This window comes from Schistocerca cancellata, chromosome 1, assembly GCF_023864275.1.
Source record: "Schistocerca cancellata isolate TAMUIC-IGC-003103 chromosome 1, iqSchCanc2.1, whole genome shotgun sequence".
NCBI classification, from domain to species: Eukaryota; Metazoa; Arthropoda; class Insecta; order Orthoptera; family Acrididae; genus Schistocerca; species Schistocerca cancellata.
Window position 1 is genome coordinate 834,489,414 of NC_064626.1, and position 18,593 is coordinate 834,508,006.

Consider the following 18,593-nt stretch of genomic DNA (forward strand, 5'->3'; position numbering starts at 1 on the left):
ATAAGCTATAAGTATAGTTCACCTTTGGTGTTTCTGGAGGTGACACTAACCAGCGCTCTGTACACGTAGAATGTTGTTAGATTCATTCTTTCGCAGTTCTTGTAACAGAGCACTATATGGGTGTTTCAGCAGGAGTCGATAGCTGATGCCTCAGATCTGCTTGTGCTGTTCACCTGTACATATAAGCATTTCATGTACTCCATATGCTCTGTTGCAACAATAAATCTTGAGTGAATCGGAAATCCCTGAGAGGGTGCACTACTTTTTTTCTGGCAGTGTGTACAGGGTGGTCCATTGATCGTGACCGCGCCAAATATCTCACGAAATAAGCGTCAAACGAAAAAACTACAAAGAACGAAACTTGTCTAGCTTGAAGGGGGAAACCAGATGGCGCCATGGTTGGCCCGCTGGATGGCGCTGCCATAGGTCAAACGGATATCAACCAGCGTATTTTTTTAAAAATAGGAACCCCCATTTTTTAATTACATATTCGTGTAGTACGTAAAGAAATATCAATGTTTTAGTCGGTCCACTTTTTTCGCTTTGTGATAGATGGAGCTATAAACATATGGCTCACAAGACGAACAGTTGGTAACACGTAGGTTTTTTAAATTAAAATACAGAACGTAGGTACGTTTCAACATTTTATTTCGGTTGTTCCAATGAGATACATGTATACCTCTGTGAACTTATCATTTCTGAGAACGCATGCTGTTGCAGCGTGATTACCTGTAAATACCACATTAATGTAATAAATGCTCAAAACGATGTACGTCAACCTCAATGCATTTGGCAATACATGTAACGACATTCCTCTCAACAGCGAGTAATCCGCCTTCCGTAATGCTCGCACATGCATCGACAATGCGCTGTCGCATGTTGTCAGGCGTTGTCGGTGGATCACGATTGCAAATATCCTTCAACTTTCCCCACAGAAAGAAATCCGGGGACGTCAGATCCGGTGAACGTGCGGTGCTTCTACGACCAATCCACCTGTCATGAAATATGCTGTTCAATACCGCTTCAACCGCACGCGAGCTATGTGCCGGACATCCATCATGTTGGAAAAACATCGCCATTCTGTCATGCAGTGAAACATCTTGTAGTAATATCGGTAGAACATTACATAGGAAATCAGCATACACTGCACCATTTAGATTGTCATTGATAAAATGGGGACCAATTATCCTTACTCCCACAATGCCGCACCATACATTAACCCGCCAAGGTCGCTTATGTTCCACCTGTCGCAGCCATCGTGGATTTTCTGTTGCCCAATAGTGCGTATTATGCCGGTTTACGTTCCCGCTATTGGTGAATGACGCTTCGTCACTAAATAGAACGCGAGCAAAAAATCTGTCATCGTCCCTTAATTTCTCTTGTGTCCAGTGGCAGAACCGTACACGACGTTCAAAGTCGTCGCCATGCTATTCCTGGTGCAGAGAAATATGGTACGGGTTCAATCGATGTTGTTGTAGCATTCTCAACACCGACATTTTTTAGATTCCCGATTCTCGCGCGATTTGTCTGCTCCTTAAATAACGTAAACATCCGGCGAACGGTCCGGACACGTGGATGATGTCGTCCAGGATACCGAGCAGCATACATAGCACACGATATCGACCTTTTCCGCAATTGGCAAACGGTCCATTTTAACACGGCTAATGTATCACGAAGCAAATACCGTCCGCACTGGCGGAATGTTACGTGATACCAAGTACTTATACGTTTGTGACTATTACAGCGCCATCTATCACCGAAAAAACTGGTCCAGCTAAAACATTCATATTTCTTTACGTACTACACGTATATGTAATAAAAATGGGGGTTCCTATTTTTAAAAAACGCTGTTGATATCCGTTTAACCTATGGCAGCGCCATGTAGCCGGCCAACCATAGCGCCATCTGGTTTCCCCTTTCAAGCTGGACGAGTTTCGTTCTTTGTAGTTTTTTCGTTTGACGCTTATTTCGTGAGATATTTGGCCCGGTCACTATCAATGGACTACCCTGTGTTGTCTGGGGGCGATCTGCAATGTACGATAAGTGAAGAAAATTTCACAAGTCAAGAGTGCTCAAAAAGCAACTTATTGGATGAGTGGTTTTGATAGAGGTGTGGTTTAAATTTTTACAACACATTGTCCATCAGGGTTGCAAGTCGCTTCATGTAGCATATGCACTTCCCACTACCATGAAGACTATTACACATCGGTATGCCCAATGTAAAAGTATTATGTGCAAACATTAACATAACTGTATTGCGCCGACTACAAATTTTCACGTTCACCACCAGCTGACAACTGACAGAGAATTGGTGGAAAAAAAGGTCCACCAGGTGCCTCCTGAATTTTTGGTATCTCAATATGATGTGAAACGTTGTGGAATGGAATAAAATGTGACCTTGTATGCGTCAGTGAACTGTCCATTCATGTAGTTCAAATTGCAAGTTGATAAAGTTGCTGTTCCAAGAGAACAGTGACAATGACGCTAACAGGCAACAGTACAAGACTCAGATTTCATGAATGGAATGTCTAGAAAACATGTGGGACTGGGAAGTAACAGTACTGACTGTTCTTTGAAGAACACTTCACGTTCTTAGTCCACATAAGACTGTGTTTTCCCCAGCTGAAACATGGCATATGGAGTAACTGGGGAGGGTTTTTGTTTCTTTTTTTTCTGCTAAGCAGAGAAAATTGAAGCCGTTTCATCAAAAAGTGTCGCGTGGTAATTGGCGTTCCGTACAACCCTCTTCTATCCAATTCTGTCAACCATCACTGTGATAGCTATGTGACCTGCACAAAACAAAACATCACAGAATGACAAATTCACTCTCCACCTAGTGATCGTTTTGCCCCATCTGAAGTACCTCTCATGTTGTAACTGCGACCTTTGACGTTGAACTTAGATTTGCGTCATTTGATAGTAATCTCAACCACTTATAGCTGGTACACAGTTCTAAAGATGACAGTTCATTTGGTTGCAAAGGGGTAGATATTTCTGGTCGTTTACTGTTTCGATGTTTTCCTTCAGAATAATTCATGCTATTAAGTAATAGTTGTCGGTTTAGATCTTCTATTTCTTGTGTAGCTTCATATCAGTCCTTTTGAGAAAGGATTTATTCAAGAGATTGTGTTTCTGTTTGTTACAATAATGGAAAACAAATCGTCCCAAAGTGACAAAATGAAGAGAAGTCTTGAAATCAGCAAACTGGAGGCTCCAGTTGCATTCTACATTTTGATTGCTGTATCAGTATTACTTTTATCTAGTATGAGTAATGGATACTAACAATACAAATAAAACCAACATAAAGAGCGCAGAGATAAAATTACTTGTGAGAGTGGTAGGTTGGGAAGGTGAAAGGTATTTTAGACAAGTACTTATGAAGTAATGAAACCTGTGGAACAAATAGGGGGAACATGAGATATGAATCAGTTTCTCAAGAATGTCCGCAGCTCGTGGTCTTGCAGTAGCGTTCTCACTTCCCGAGCACGGGGTTCCGGGTTCGATTCCCAGCGGGATCAGATATTTTCACCTGCCTCGAGATGACTTGGTGTTATTGTGTCGTCTTCATCATCTTCATTTATCCCCATTACGGTCGGAGGAAGGCAATGGTAAACCATCTCCACTAGGACCTTGCCTAGTACGGCGGCGCGGGTCTCCCGCATTATCCCCTACGCTCTTTACGAAGTATGGAACTTCATCATCGTCATCACCGTACATTGAGATGACAGAAGTCAGGGGATTGTAATATGCACGTTTACAGACGGTGGTAGGATCGCGTACGAAAGGTATAAAAGGGCAGTGCATTGGTGGAGCTGTGGTTTGTATTCAGATGATTCGTGTGTAAAGTTGCTCGACGTGATCGTGGCTGCACAACAGGAATTAACAGAACACGGAATACTAGTTGGAGCCGGACGCTTGTAACATCACATTTCGGAAATCGTTAGGGCATTCAGTGTTCCTAGATCTAGAATTTCAACACTATGCCGAGAATACCAAATTTCACCCATTTTATCTGACCACGGACAGTAGCCGATGGCCTTCGCATAACTACCCAGAGGAGAGCGGTTTTCGTACAGTTGTCAGTGCTAACAGACAAGCAACAATGAGTGAAATAACCGCAGAAATGAATGTGGGACGTACGAAGAACGTATGAGTTAGAACAGTGCTACGAAATTTGACGTTAATGGGCTATGGCAGAAGGCGACCGACACGAGCGCCTTTGCTAACAGACGACATTGCTTGCAGCGCCTCTCATGAGCTCGTGGCCGTATCGCCTGGATCCTAAACGACTGGAAAGCCATGGTCTGGTCAGACGAGTGCCGCAGTCGGCAAGAGCTGATGGTAGCGTTCGAGTGTGGTGCAGACCCTACGAGGCCATAGATCCAAGCTGTCAACAACACACTGCGCAAGCTGTTGATGGCTCTGTGTGCTGCGTTTACATGGAATGGACTGGGTCTTCTTGGCCAACTGATCCGATCATTGACTCGAAAAGGTTATGTTCTGCTACTTGGAGACTATTCATGGAGTTCATGTTTCCAAACAACGATGCGCCTTTTCATCGAGCCACATCTTTTCGCGACTGGTTTAAAGAATATTTTCGACAACTGCAGCGAATGACTTGGCCATCCAGATCGCCCGTTATCGGATATAACAAAGAGGTCAGTTCGTGCACAACATTCTACACCGGCAACTCTCTCGCAATTATGGTCGAATACAGAGGTATCATGGCTCAATGTCTATGGAATGCACTATCACTGACTTATGCCACGTCCAGTTACTGCAATATACCGGACAAAAGGAGGTCAGACGTGGTATCGGGAGGTATACCACTTTTATCACCTCAGTGTGAAGACTACTCAGGTATGAGCCAAAACACAAAAAAGGAAAGAGGGGCGTTTGGGACAAACATACATTATTGACTACAGATTGCTGAGGTTGGAGTAAACCGGAAATATCTGTAGAAATAAACGAGCAGCAGTTTCACTGAAGCAAGAAAGTGGTTTTGAACAGGACATCAGACTTCCTCAAAAGTACGGGTGGCCAACCAGCCACCCATTTCCGGATCCGATCCACGACTGGTTTCTTTCCACCCCGCAGGGGAAATTCTTGGGAGAGAAACAGTTTGATGTTCTGTATTCTTGAGTTAATTTTCTTTTTAATTTCTGCGTATGATAATTTTCACGCTCTGTTGAACAGTCGTATTTTGAGGTACAATTTACTGCAGTGGCACGTAGGAAAGCTTAGCTCTGGTGCTGATGCGGCCCGCGAGCGTAAACACAGGGTGACTATTATTGAACTATATGAAATAAAAAAAAAATGGTTCAAATGACTCTGAGCAGTATGGGACTTAACATCTGAGGTCATCAGTCCCCTAGAACTTAGAACTACTTAAACCTAACTAACCTAAGGTCAGCACACACATCCATGCCCGAGGCAGGATTCGAACCTGCGACCGTAGCGGTCGAGTGGTTGCAGAATGTAGCGCCTAGAACCGCTCGGCCACACCGGCCGGCCTATATGAAATAAAATCTTCATAACTTCTGAACGGTGTTACGACGTTCAAACAGCATGGTTGGCCGTGGGTCATGATGGGAATTAGTGTGTGCATCCACACGAGCCTTGTTGTTGTTGGCCATTTGCACTTCAAAATGTCACAGTACAGCTTGCCTGAGCGTATAGCGCTTGCGAAGGCCTACTATGAGAGCAATAACAGTCCAACTGCGGCTCAAAGGAAGTCTGCGACCGAGTTGGACAACAGGTCCAAGTGTGCTAACAATGAAGAATTGGTTTTGCAAGTTTTAGAGAACGGTTACTGTTACTGATGACACTATTGGCAATGCCGGTCGTCCAGAAAGGGCGAAAATGTCTGAAAACACCGAGAAGACACACGCTGTGTTTTAAATCAGCCCCAGGAAATCGATCAGATGAGCTGCACAACAGGTGGAAAACAACCGGGAGACACTGTGACAAAATTGTGGTTGAAGACCTGCATCTCTTCCCACATAACACTCAAATCCATCAGCCAATAAGCTCCAGCGCCATCGGACAGCGGTTGTGTTTTGACAACACAGAACTGACGAGCAGGACTTTGATGTGAATATGGTTGGGTTTAGCGACGAAGCCCCCTTTCATTTGGATGGGTTCGTCAATAAGCAAAACTGGCGCATTTGGGGGACTGAGAATCCGGATTTCGCGATCGAGGTCTCTTCGCACTCATCAGGTGACTGTGGTATGCAATGTCCAGTCACGGAATAATCGTTGCGATATTCCCTGATGGCACGGTGACTACCGAATGGTACGTGAAGGTCTTGGAAGATGGTTTCATCCTCATTATCCACAGTGACCCCCATTTCGATAAGATGTGGTTCATGCAAGACGGAGCCCTAGTCCATCGAAACACATGCGACACCTTTTTGTGGTGCTATATTAAAGACAAGATGAACAGCAGTAACCCCAAAACCAGTGCTGAGCTGAAAACGGCCGTTCAGGTCATCGATAGCAAAGATATTCCGACACTTCAGAGGGTCATGCACAATTTCGATATTCGTCTGCGCCAGATCACTGTCAAGATGGCAGGCATATCAGACACGTCATAAGCTAAATCCGAATATCTGTAGTGACGTTTACAGATTGAATAAAGTGTGTACATGCCGTAATTTGTAACTAATTTTCGGTTTTTTCATATAGTTCAATAATTGTCACCTGTAAGTATAGGGATCAGATACACAGGTCACCAAAGGTAGCCCATCACTGGCCTAAAGTAAGAATGTACCAGTGCAACAGTGGTATTTAAGACACTACACAGAAAAATGTATTTTCTGGTACAACTATCTTCCGCCCTCCCATTTCCTGTTCCATTCACGAGTGACGCGTGGGAAAAATGCTTGTTGGTAAAGATCTGTAGGAGCTCTAATTTCTCCAATTTCCCTACTGTAGCTCTTCTGTGAGACACCTGTGGGACGGAGTAATATGCTGTCCCCCTCTTCCTGGAGCGTACTGTTCTGGAATTCCAGTAGCAAACCTTCCTGTGTTGCGCAACGTCTGTCTCTCTTATTGCGTCCGCCACTGGAGTTTGGTGAGGTTCTCCATAACGGACTTGCGTCGACTTGCAGATCCCGTAAAGAGACGAGCCGTTCTACAGTAGATCTTCAGTATCACTTCCGTCAACCCTAGGTTGTAAAGGTCCAAGATTGCTAAACGAGAGTCAGTTATCATTTGAACGAGAATCTTTCGTGGATGAATTACATTTTGTTAAGATTATTCCTATGACTTCCAACAATCTTCTTTCCTTACTATCTGTTTTATGTAGTTACTCCACTTCAGGTCACTCCATATGTTTGCTCCTAGGTGCACTCTGAGATTGTTACGGTACAAACCACCGTCACTAGATGAATAGGTCTAGTGTGCAAGGATTGCTTTGTGGAGAGCGATCACGCGACATAGTGCGTGATTCGCAGAAGAGCGTGGCGCGCCCGCGCGAGATTTGCAACGGTCGGTGGGATGTATCCACTGCCCGGCGGACATGTGGCCCCCCAGCTTAGGGCATTGTTTGGTTTTTAGCCCTTTACGCGAAAACTATGTAACTTACGGTGAAGAGCGATGCGGCAGTGGATTATTGTCAGCAATATGCGCCTTCTAAAAGATCGATCTTTATTTCAAGTCACGAGACGCAAAAGTTATAGTAACCTCAAAATCGGTTAATATCACGAATACTGAAAGATTAATAAAAATAGTAAATAACAACTTACAGGGATGGGCGATCAGTCATTAAAAACGTTTCGTCACAGCGGATCGAGCGACATAGTCATATGTTAAGATTCATAAATACCGGGTGATCAAAAAGACAGTATTAATTTGAAAACTGAATAAATCACAGAATAATGTAGATAGAGAGGTACTAATTGACACACATCCTTGGAATGACATGGTGTTTTATTAGAACCAAAAAAATACAAAAGTTCAAAAAACGTCCGACAGATAGCGCTTCATCTGATCACAAAATCAATAATTAGCATAACAAAGTAAGACAAAGCAAAGATGATGTTCTTTACAGGAAATGTTCAATATGTCCACCATCATTCCTCAACAATAGCTGTAGTCGAGGAATAATGTTGTGAACAGCACTGTAAAGCATGTCCGGAGTTATGGTGAGGCATTGGCGTCGGATGTTGTCTTTCAGCATTCCTAGAGATGTCGGTCGATCACGATACACTTGCGACTTCAGGTAACCCCAAAGACAATAATCGCACGTACTGAGGTCTGGGGACCTGGGAGGTCAAGCGTGACGAATGTGGCGGCTGAGCACACGATCATCACCAAACGACGCGCTCAAGAGATCTTTCACGCTTCCAGCAATATGGGGTGGAGCTCCATCCTGCATAAACATCGTACGTTCCAGCAGGTGTTTATCAGCCACGCTGGGGATGATGCGATTCTGTAACATATCGGCGTACCTCTCACCCGTCACGGTAGCAGTTACAAAACCAGAATCCTCGAAGAAAAAAGGCCCGATAACGGTACATGTGGTAAATCCAACCCATGCCATGAGTTTCCCGTCGTGCAATAGAGTTTCCACGGCAGTTATAGGATTTTCGGTAGCCCAAATTCTGCAGTTGTGGGTGTTGACAGACCCTCGGAGCGTGAAATAAGCTTCGTCGGTCCACAACACGTTACTCAACCAATCGTCAACTTCCGCCATCTTTTGAAACGCCCACACCGCAAATGCCCTCCGCTTCACTAAATCGCCAGGTAACAGTTCATGTTGCCGATGGATTTTGTACGGATAGCATCGGAGGGTACGCCTAAGTGTCAACCAAACAATAGTCTATGGAATTCCGGTGCGACGTGCGAGTGCACGATCGCTGACTTCCCCGTGCATAGACGAACCCGCTACAGTCTCCATTTCTTCCTGAACTGTCTCAGAAGAATTACGCCTTGTGCTCGGTCGGTCACTACGGGGTCTATCGTCTAAACAACCCGTGGCTTCGAACTCCGAAATCATTCTCGTTACAGCTGCATTTGTCAATGCAGTGCAAAGGCAATAGGATTGTAACGCTGAACTAGTACATTCCCCATCCTGATAATATAGCTTCAGTAAAAGCGCCTTTTCAGGTAATGTCAACATGCTGCAACTGCTGGCGCATCTGATTCTCTCTCTCACTGCAGCTCCTTTTATACACGATTGTCATGCGCAGTCACTAACGTTTTGCTGTCCAGCGCCATCTATCGGAAATTTTGTGAACTTAGTTTGTTTTGGTTCCAATAAAAATCCATGTCATTCCAAGCATGTGTGTCAATTTTTATCTCTCTATCTACTTTATTCCGTGGTTTATTAAGTTTTCAAATTTATACTGACTTTTTGATCACCCAGTACTTAAGTCCGTAAAGACCAATAAACGAAGTTTGATGGAACATTGTGTATAAAATTCGAAAGAAAAATCATGACGTAAAGAACGGCACTATGTAATATTTTTGGTGGCATCACACGTACTTTATACTAGTTAAGTTATACTATACACTTAACTTGTAATAGTTTTCGTTGTTTGCAAGTTATTATTAACATATTTCTCCCACAATTAATTGATTATTATAGTTATGAAGATTTTTTCCAGCGCAATGTGTCGATCGCTATAGATTGTGTCTAAAACGGTGCTATATGCAGTTCTATGTCAAACCTTTGCAGCACAGATGTAAACAACAAATTTGTGCTAAGTGGCGAAATTTTGCAAAAACTAAAACTTGGTTTACAGGCGATAGAATAATCCTAGAAACTAATGTAACATAGTGAATAAGATGTACTTTTTAGCGCGGTTCCGAGGGTATACTTATTTCCTTCGAAGGATCTATGTATCAAAGTTTGTAAATTTACCTGGTGAGATTGGTACTTGCATAACCAGCGGGGTAGACGTCCGAGCCTATATAACCGAGCAGCCATCTTGGCCAGGGGTCAGTCGTTGGTCAGTCGTTCGGCAGTTGGGGAGCCGGTGGGTGGCGAGCAAGCCCCACTTTTGGGTGGCCCATGTGGTCGTATGAGTAAGAACTTTTTTCGCTCCGATTTGCTTCGACAAAGAGTAATGTTTAGTAGTGCAAATGAGCATGCAAATATTTGGTGAACTGGAAGTGCTACGATTATTTGTGTGAGTACGAATTACGAGGTATATATCGGCCTAAGTGAACATGTGGCGATCTGCGAACTGCTAAAACAAAGAGAACAGTGGGACTTCTGGTTCTGTTCGAACTGAGTGAGTAATTTTCGTTTATAGCAGGCTACATTACTGCTATTGGGGGGCTTGGAGTCAAATTATTATTAAAGTAAAACTGTAAACTTTCTCACCAGTGCTAATTTCATTGTGTGAAAGAAAAGGACAACGCCAATAAATAGTGATTGAACTGTGTCGTGAGAAACTGATTTTGCTATAATAATCGCCTAATTTTTGTTCCCTAGGATAAACTGTACTCATGAATATTAATTCAAAAACTATAACTAATGCGTGGATGTGGAACAGTGTACTAATGCAGCAAGTGTGAAAATCATGCCCTGAGACTTACATGAGAGCCAACAATTGCACTAACATTTTTTAACGAACTTTTGTATATGCACATTCTTGTGAACTCTTCAACCGCACTTTATTTACCGCCCCGTCGCAAGATGAAAAAAAAAAAAACGGTGCACCACCAAGGAATTATCTGAATGGGACGGGAATCGATAGGTGGGATGTACATGTACACACGAACGAGTGATTACATTTTCGAAAAATTGGATAGTTTCTTCAAGAGCAAATGTTTCACAAATTGAGCAAGTCAATAACGTGTTGGTTCATCTATGGCTCATATGCGAGCAGTTATTCGGCTTGGTACTGATTGATTGATAGAGTCAGGTTGGTATCCAAACGGTGTCTGGGACATCTGCAGGCACATCTTCAGTGATGAGATCCGCTTCGAACTGAGCCCTGATGACCAGCGGACACGTGTCTAGAAAAGCTAAACGCAGCTGTGGAGTACCAGCCTGTCGCCCAGCATACAACCCGACAACTAGGAATGATTGTCTGCGGCGCCTTTTAATTTCATAGCACTTCTTCTGCCTCGAATCTCGGGGGCTGGAGCAGAATTGTCTTCAGTGATGAGGCTCAGTTCGAACTGGGCCTCGACGACTAGCGAAGTCACCCATGGCACCACTACAGCACAACGGTACGTCAACGATATTCTACGATCGGATTTGTTGACACTCATGGCAGGCCATCCTCAGCTTACATTTCAGCAAGATAATGCCCACCCGCACACGGCGAGTCTTCGTGCTTGCGAAACCCTGCCTTGGCCAGCAAGGTCGTGGGATCTCTCGCCAACTGAGAACATTCGGAACATTATCGGCAATGCCTTCAACAAACTAGCGATTTTGACGATCTAACGCGCCACAGAATTGCACAGAATTTGGCGCAATGTCCCTCAGGAGGACATTCAACAACTCTGGCAATCAATGCCAAGCCGAATAACAGCATGCGTTGGGACCAGTTCGCGAAGCACTTTGTCTTGAATAAATCATCGAAATTTCTGAAAATGTACTATTTTGTTTGTCTACACATGTACGTACCCTCCACCGATTTACGCACCACTCGGACATTTTGTTTTACGTAGAATGTGTTTTACTGTATATACCATCTTCTGTGATTTGTCTCTAATGGCGTAATCGAACAGTGCTGGATCTCGTCACCCATTTATCCGAGAAACTTTACATTTATTCGTGTTGGGATTCACAGCCAGACCCTGCAGAAATCTTAGATCTTCTGCAGGTTGTCCAGTTGCTTCGTCACCCGTCGTCATCCTCAGGATCATTAATATCAATAGAAGACTTCAACGGCCACTTAGAACTCTCTAAATTACACTACTGGCCATTAAAATTGCTACACCACAAAGATGACGCGCTACAGACGTGAAATTTAACTGACAGGAAGAAGATGCTGTGATATGCAAATGATTAGCTTTTCAGAGCATTCACATAAGGTTGGCGCCGGTGGCGACACCTACAACGTGCTGACATGAGGAAAGTTTCCAACCGATTTCTCATATACAAACAGCAGTTCACCGGCGTTGCCTGGTGAAACGTAGTTGTGATGCCTCGTGTAAGGAGGAGAAGAAATGCGTACCATCACGTTTCCGACTTTGATAAAGGTCGGATTGTAGCCTATCGCGATTGCGGTTTATCGTATCGTGACATTGCTGCTCGCGTTCGTCGAGATCCAATGACTGTAAGCAGAATATGGAATCGGTGGGTTCAGCAGGGTAATACGGAACGCCGTCCTGGATCCCAATGGCCTCGTGTCACTAGCAGTCGAGATGACAGGCATCTTATCTACATGGCTATAACTGATCGTGCAGCCACGTCTCGATCCCTGAGTCAACAGATTGAAACGTTTGCAAGACAACAACCATCTACATGAACAGTTCGACGACTTAGCAGCAGCATGGACTATCAGCTCGGAGACCATGGTTGCCGTTACCCTTGACGCTGCATCACAGACAGGAGCGCTTGAGGTGGTGTACTCAACGACGAACCTGGGTGCACGAATGGCGAAACGACATTTTTTCGGATGAATCCAGGTTCTGTTTACAGCATCATGATGGTCGCATCAGTGTTTGGCGACATCGCGGAGAACTCACGCTGGAAGCGTGTATTCGTCATCGCTATACTGGCGTATCACCCAGCGTGATTGTATGGGGTGCCATTGGTTACACGTCTCGGTCACCTCTTGTTCGTATTGACGGCACTTTGAACAGTGGACGTTACATTTCAGATGTGTTACTACCCGTGGCTCTACTTTTCATTCGATAAGAACTTTCAGCATTGCAGCGCGTCAGCAATCGTAAGTATCGAAATAATTATGAAAAATCCGCCTCGATTGCACAAACTACCTGGTGTTTACCTAGGTTTCAGCGTGGGTAACCACGTCTTCTTCAGAACAAATATAAAACAGCTTGTCTAAATAGGCACAGTCAAAGGCTAAAATCAACACCTACAGCGGCAAAACCCCATAAAATTTATTTACAAATACACGGTACATATGTACCAAGTCAATAATTCTACTTATCTCAAAGCTATGTGTGCTGCCTCAGCCAACGTACGATGGTTACGGGCTCTCCACCGAAATCTTCCTGAGGGACATTGTGCCAAATGAGTTCGGTGTAGAGCTCGTCACCATCGTACGTCGGCTGGGGCGAGGCAGCACACAGGGTTGAGATAAGTAATATTATTGACTTGGTACATATGTGCAGTGTATTTGTAAATACCTTTTATGGGGTTTTGCCGCTGCAGGTGTTGATTTTAGCCTTTGACTATGCCTATTTAGACAAGCTGTTTTATATTTGATATGAAGAAGGCGTTGTTACCCACGCTGAAACCTAGGTAAACACCAGGGTCTTTGTGCAATCGAGGCGGATTTTTCATAATTATTCCTTCATTCTTTCCCTGCTGCGACCCTATATTTCAGCAGGATAATGCACGAACGCATGTTGCAGGTCCTGTACGGGCCTTTCTGGATACAGAAAATGTTCGACTGCTGCCCTGGTCAGCACATTCTCCGTATCTCTCACCAGTTGAAAACGTCCGGTCAATGGTGACCGAGCAACTGGCTCGTCACAATACGCCAGTCACGACTCTTGATGAACTGTGGTATCGTGTTGAAGCTGCGTGGGCATCTGTACCTGTACACGCCATCCAAGCTCAGTTTGACTCAATGCCCATGCTTTGCGGAAATCAAAGGCCCCGGAATCTACCTGAGTGCTTCCTATCTGCTCAGTTGCTCAGTGCGTTTAAGAGTGGCCAGCGAGCGGCTCCAGCGCTGATGGGGCGTACCTCGGCGCTGTCGGCGGCGCACTCGTCGACGTCGACGCAGCGCTGCTGGTCGTCGGCGGCGACGTCGCTGTCCTGCGGCTGCGCAGTGGCGCCCTCGGCGGGCTGGTAGCCGGTCGGGCAGGCGCAGCGGAAGCCGCCGGGGAAGTTGTGGCAGCCGTGCAGGCAGCCCGCGTCACCGCCCTCCGCGCACTCGTCGATGTCTGCACAGGAAAACGGCTGCTGCTTACGAGACGGACACAGCTGAGCTGACAGGAGTCATACGATAGCGATATGCACGTACAAAGCTGGCGATAGTATTGTGTACACAAGGAATGAAAGGGCAGTACTTTGTCGGAGCTGTGCGAAAATGTATTCGACCTGACTGTGGCCACACGACGGCATTTAACAGACTACGAACACGGAATGATAGTGGCAGGCAGACGCATGGGACATTCCACTTCGCAGATCGATAGGAGATCAACATCCCGAGATCAACAGTGTCAATAGTGTGCCGAGAATACCACATTACGACTCACCACGGACAGCGCAGTCGTCGACAGCCTTCACATAACGACCGAGGGCAGTGGTTGCGCCGAGTTGACAGTACTAAGAGAGAAGCTCAAAACGGTTCAAATGGCTCTGAGGTCGTCAGTCCCCTAGAACGTAGAACGATTTAAGCCTAACTAACCTAAGGACATCACACACATCCATGCCCGAGGCAGGATTCGAACCTGCGACCGTAGCGGTCGCGCGGTTCCAGGCTGTAGCGCCTAGAACCGCTCGGCCACCCCGGTCGGCTTAAGAGAGAGGCAACACAGCGTGAAATAGCCGGCCGCAGTGGCCAAGCGGTTCTAGGCGCTAAAGTGTGGAACCGCGCAACCGCTACGGTCGCAGGTTCGAATCCTGCCTCAGGCATTGACGTGTGTGATGTCTTTATGTTAGTTAGGTTTAAGTAGTTCTAAGTTCAAGGGGACTGATGACCTCAGACGTTAAGTCCCATAGCACTCAGAGCCATTTGAACCATTAGAACAGCGTGAAATAACCGCAGAAATCAATGTGGGGCGTACGACGAAAGTAACCATTGTAGTCGTAATGAGCTATGGCAGCAGACAACAGACGCGACTAACTTTGCTAACTGCACGATATCGCCTTCAGCGCCTCTCCTGTGCTCGTGGCCATATCGGTTGGACCGTAGACCACTCGAAAACCGTGGCCTGGTCACAGGAGTCCCGATTTCAGTTGGCCAACACCTGATGGTAGAATTCGAGAGTGGCGCAGTCTCCACGAAGTCATGCAACCAGGTTTCAATAACGCACTGTGCAAGCCGGCGGTGGCTCCATAATGGTCCAACTGAACCGATAATTGCTACAAATGGCTATACTCGTCTGCTTGGAGACCATTTGCAGCCATTCATGGACTTCATATCCACAAACAACGACGTGGCATTTCACCGGGCCACAGCTGTTCGCGATTAGTTTCAAGAACATTCTAGACAATTCGAGCGAATAATTTGGCCACCCAGATCGCCCGACATGAATCCCATTGAAAATTTATATAAAATCGAGAGGACAGTTCGTGCACAAAATCCTGCACCGGCAATCCTTTCTCAGTTATGGACGGCTATACAGGCAGCAAGACTCAATATTTCTGCAGGGAACTTCCACGACATGTTGAGTCCATGCCACGCCGAGTTGCTTTACGACGGCGCACAAAAGGAGATCCGACGCGTTACTAGGAGGCATCTTATGACTTCTGTCATCTCAGTGCATGACGTGACTGGTCACTGCCATATGTTATAGCCAGTAGTTGCAAAAGGGAACGTCAGGAATTACCATCCAGTTTACGCGAGACTCACCACACCAGCTAATATCGGACAAATCCGGGCCGAAGAGAATCCACACGTATTTCCGAGAGCCAAGCCACTTCCATGATTCCAGTTTTCTCCATAATATGTAGTCAAGTGATTTCGCCGTCTACATCTACAGCTACATTTATATTCCGCGAACCACTGTGGAGTGCATGACAGATGGTATATTCCATCGTATCAGTTAGTCGGATTTCTTTCCAGTTCCATTTAGAATGGGGCACGGGAAGAACGCTTGTTTAATTGCCTCAGAGCACACTGTAATTAATCTGATCTTGTCCTCAGGATGCCTTCTGGAGTAACGTATAGGACGTTGTAATATCTTCCTAGAGTCATCATGTACAGCCGGTTCTGGAAACTTTTCAACAGTTCAAATGTGCATGAAATCTTGTGGGACTTAACTGCTATGGTTATCAGTCCCTAAGCTTACACACTATTTAACCTAAATTATCCTAAGGGGAAACACACACACACTCATGCCCGAGGGAGGACTCGAACCTCCGCCGGGACCAGCCGCGCAGTCCATGACTGAAGCGCCTAAGACCGCTCGGCTAATCCCGCGCGGTTCTCGAAACTTGGTAGGCAATCTTCCTTGGGATAGTTTACGTCATCTACAAAAGTTTTTAAGATTAGTTCTTATATGATATCTGTGACACTGTCCTGGGGAACAAACAAACCTCTGACCAGTAGTGCTGCCTTTTCTGTATACGTTCAGTATCCCTTGCGGGTCCCACTTGGTTCGGTTCACCCACACTTGAACAGTGATGTAGGACGGGACGCCAGCCAGAGTGGCCGAGCGGTTCTAGGCGCTACAGTCAGGAACCGCGCGACCGCTACGGTCGCAGGTTCGAATCCTGCCACGGGCATGGATGTGTGTGATGTCCTTAGGTTAGTTAGGTTTAATTAGTTCTGAGTTCTAGGCGACTGATGACCTCAGAAGTTAAGTCGCATTGTGCTCAGAGCCATTTGAATTTATTTAGGTCGGGACGCTCGAGTGATTTTCAAGCAATCTCCTCTGTAGACTCATTGCATTTCCCTAGTATTTTACCACTAAATAGAATCCTGGTGTGTGTGTTACCTTCGACTAAGTCTACAAGGTTATTCCATTTCATGATCCTATTAAGTGTTACATCCAAGTTTTTTATGAATGTATAGAGTCCAATTGTGACTCACTATTATTATATTCATACGATACTACGTTATAAATGTTTTTTGACGCGTTCACTTTTACATCTCTGAAAATTTAAAGCAAGCTGGCATCACTTCACCACTCTGAAATCTTATCTTGGTCTGACTGAGTATTTGTACAGCTCCATTTCAACCCGTACTTCATAGTAGATAACTGCATCATTTGCGAAATGTCTTAGGTTGCTGTTAATGTTCTCCGCAAGATCATTAATACACAACATGAACAGCATGGGACCCAACACACTTCCATAGGGTATACCTGAAATTCCTCCGACATCTCTCAATGACGCACCAGCCAAGATAACAAGCTGCATTCTCCCTACCAAAACACTCTCCATCCAGTGACAAATTTTGTCTCGTACCCCGAATGATCGTACTTTTGATAACAAGCGTGGATGTTGTACTAATTCAAATGCTTTCCGCAAATCGAGTCACTGCATCTGCTTGACGGCCTTGATCTACGGCTTTCAGGATATCGTGTGAGAAAAGGCAAGTTGGTCTTCACAGCATATATGTTTTCGAAATCCATGCTGATTGGCACGGAGGAGGCCGTTCTGTTCGAGATAAATCACCGTCCTTGTCAAGTGTTGCCAGCGATGGCCTTAGAGCTGCGATCTGTCAGGTCTCCACTCACCAAGACTACTAGTACCGACATCGAATAATATTTTTCAGAGAAACTGAATCTACACTTTCTCTGAACACCAGGAAATGCAAAGCATATCAAACACAACACAGAGTCGACACAAATAACGCTCATAAACCTCATGTACGAAAACTTCTACAACATTTTGGCTCATATGAGACATTATATTGACTGTGAGACATGAGGAATGTGAAATGGCACACTATTTTCCGCTAAAATAATCTACGATCAAGGAATATACATGTACAGTTTGCAAACTAACGCAGAATATGTAACTACAAGCAGAATGATGTAAACTCTTGGTTAATCCGCCAGTATTTGTTTGGCATGGGACAGGAGAGCACTGCCGTAAGCTACCAAACCGCCAAGGAAGTAAGGAATTGGAACCGGCCTCATCACCAGTCTTTGCATCAGTGTCCTGGATTAAGCGTCAGATCTCTCCGTAGTGTTTGGTGGAATGTGGACGTGTAACAAACACTGTTGCAGTGTACTCCTCTGTGGTATTCTAGAGCCGTAGGCTACGTTCCGGCAATGGGTTTTACTGCCTTACACACACACAGACCCATTACTTGCACTTAACAGAGACACTTGCGACCAACTCTCACAAATTACTCGAGAGAAGAAATCTCTTTCCAATTAGGCGGCGGAAATAAGCGTTCGGAGTCTCCCAGACACGAATACCGAACCATTCTTTCTCACTGGTGACGTATTTCGCTTTGGTAGGAACAATTATCATATGGTAATTATACTTCATGTCGCTACGTTCTGAGTGTACGATATGTACTGTCAGAATGAGAAGTTGTTTAGATGTATTTTGACTAGATTACAGCATCGACAAAATAAATAATTTGTCACTTTTTATGTTTTCCGTTGTTCCTTAGTTTTTTGCTTGTTCTTTGAGATGTGGTACGTGTATGCAAGTAAATGAAAGGCTATTTGGTTTATGCCACACATATTTGGCCCCTTCTTATTTTGACGCATACTCAGTGGCCCACAATGAATGTTTTTTTTACGTATGTAATAAATGCGTTATCCTATTAAAGATACGTCAGTGTTTTAGAATTCATGTTATC

General features: G+C 45.0%; 1 protein-coding gene across 1 annotated transcript in view; it reads right to left on the reverse strand.

Annotated features, from left to right (window-relative positions):
• LOC126106674 (fibrillin-2-like) overlaps positions 1–18,593 on the reverse strand; it is a 174,949-nt gene that overhangs the window by 108,684 nt on the left and 47,672 nt on the right. The window contains exon 5 of the mRNA XM_049913079.1: positions 13,847–14,046. Within this exon, the coding sequence (XP_049769036.1) occupies positions 13,847–14,046 (200 nt within the window). The remainder of the gene's footprint in view (positions 1–13,846; positions 14,047–18,593) is intronic.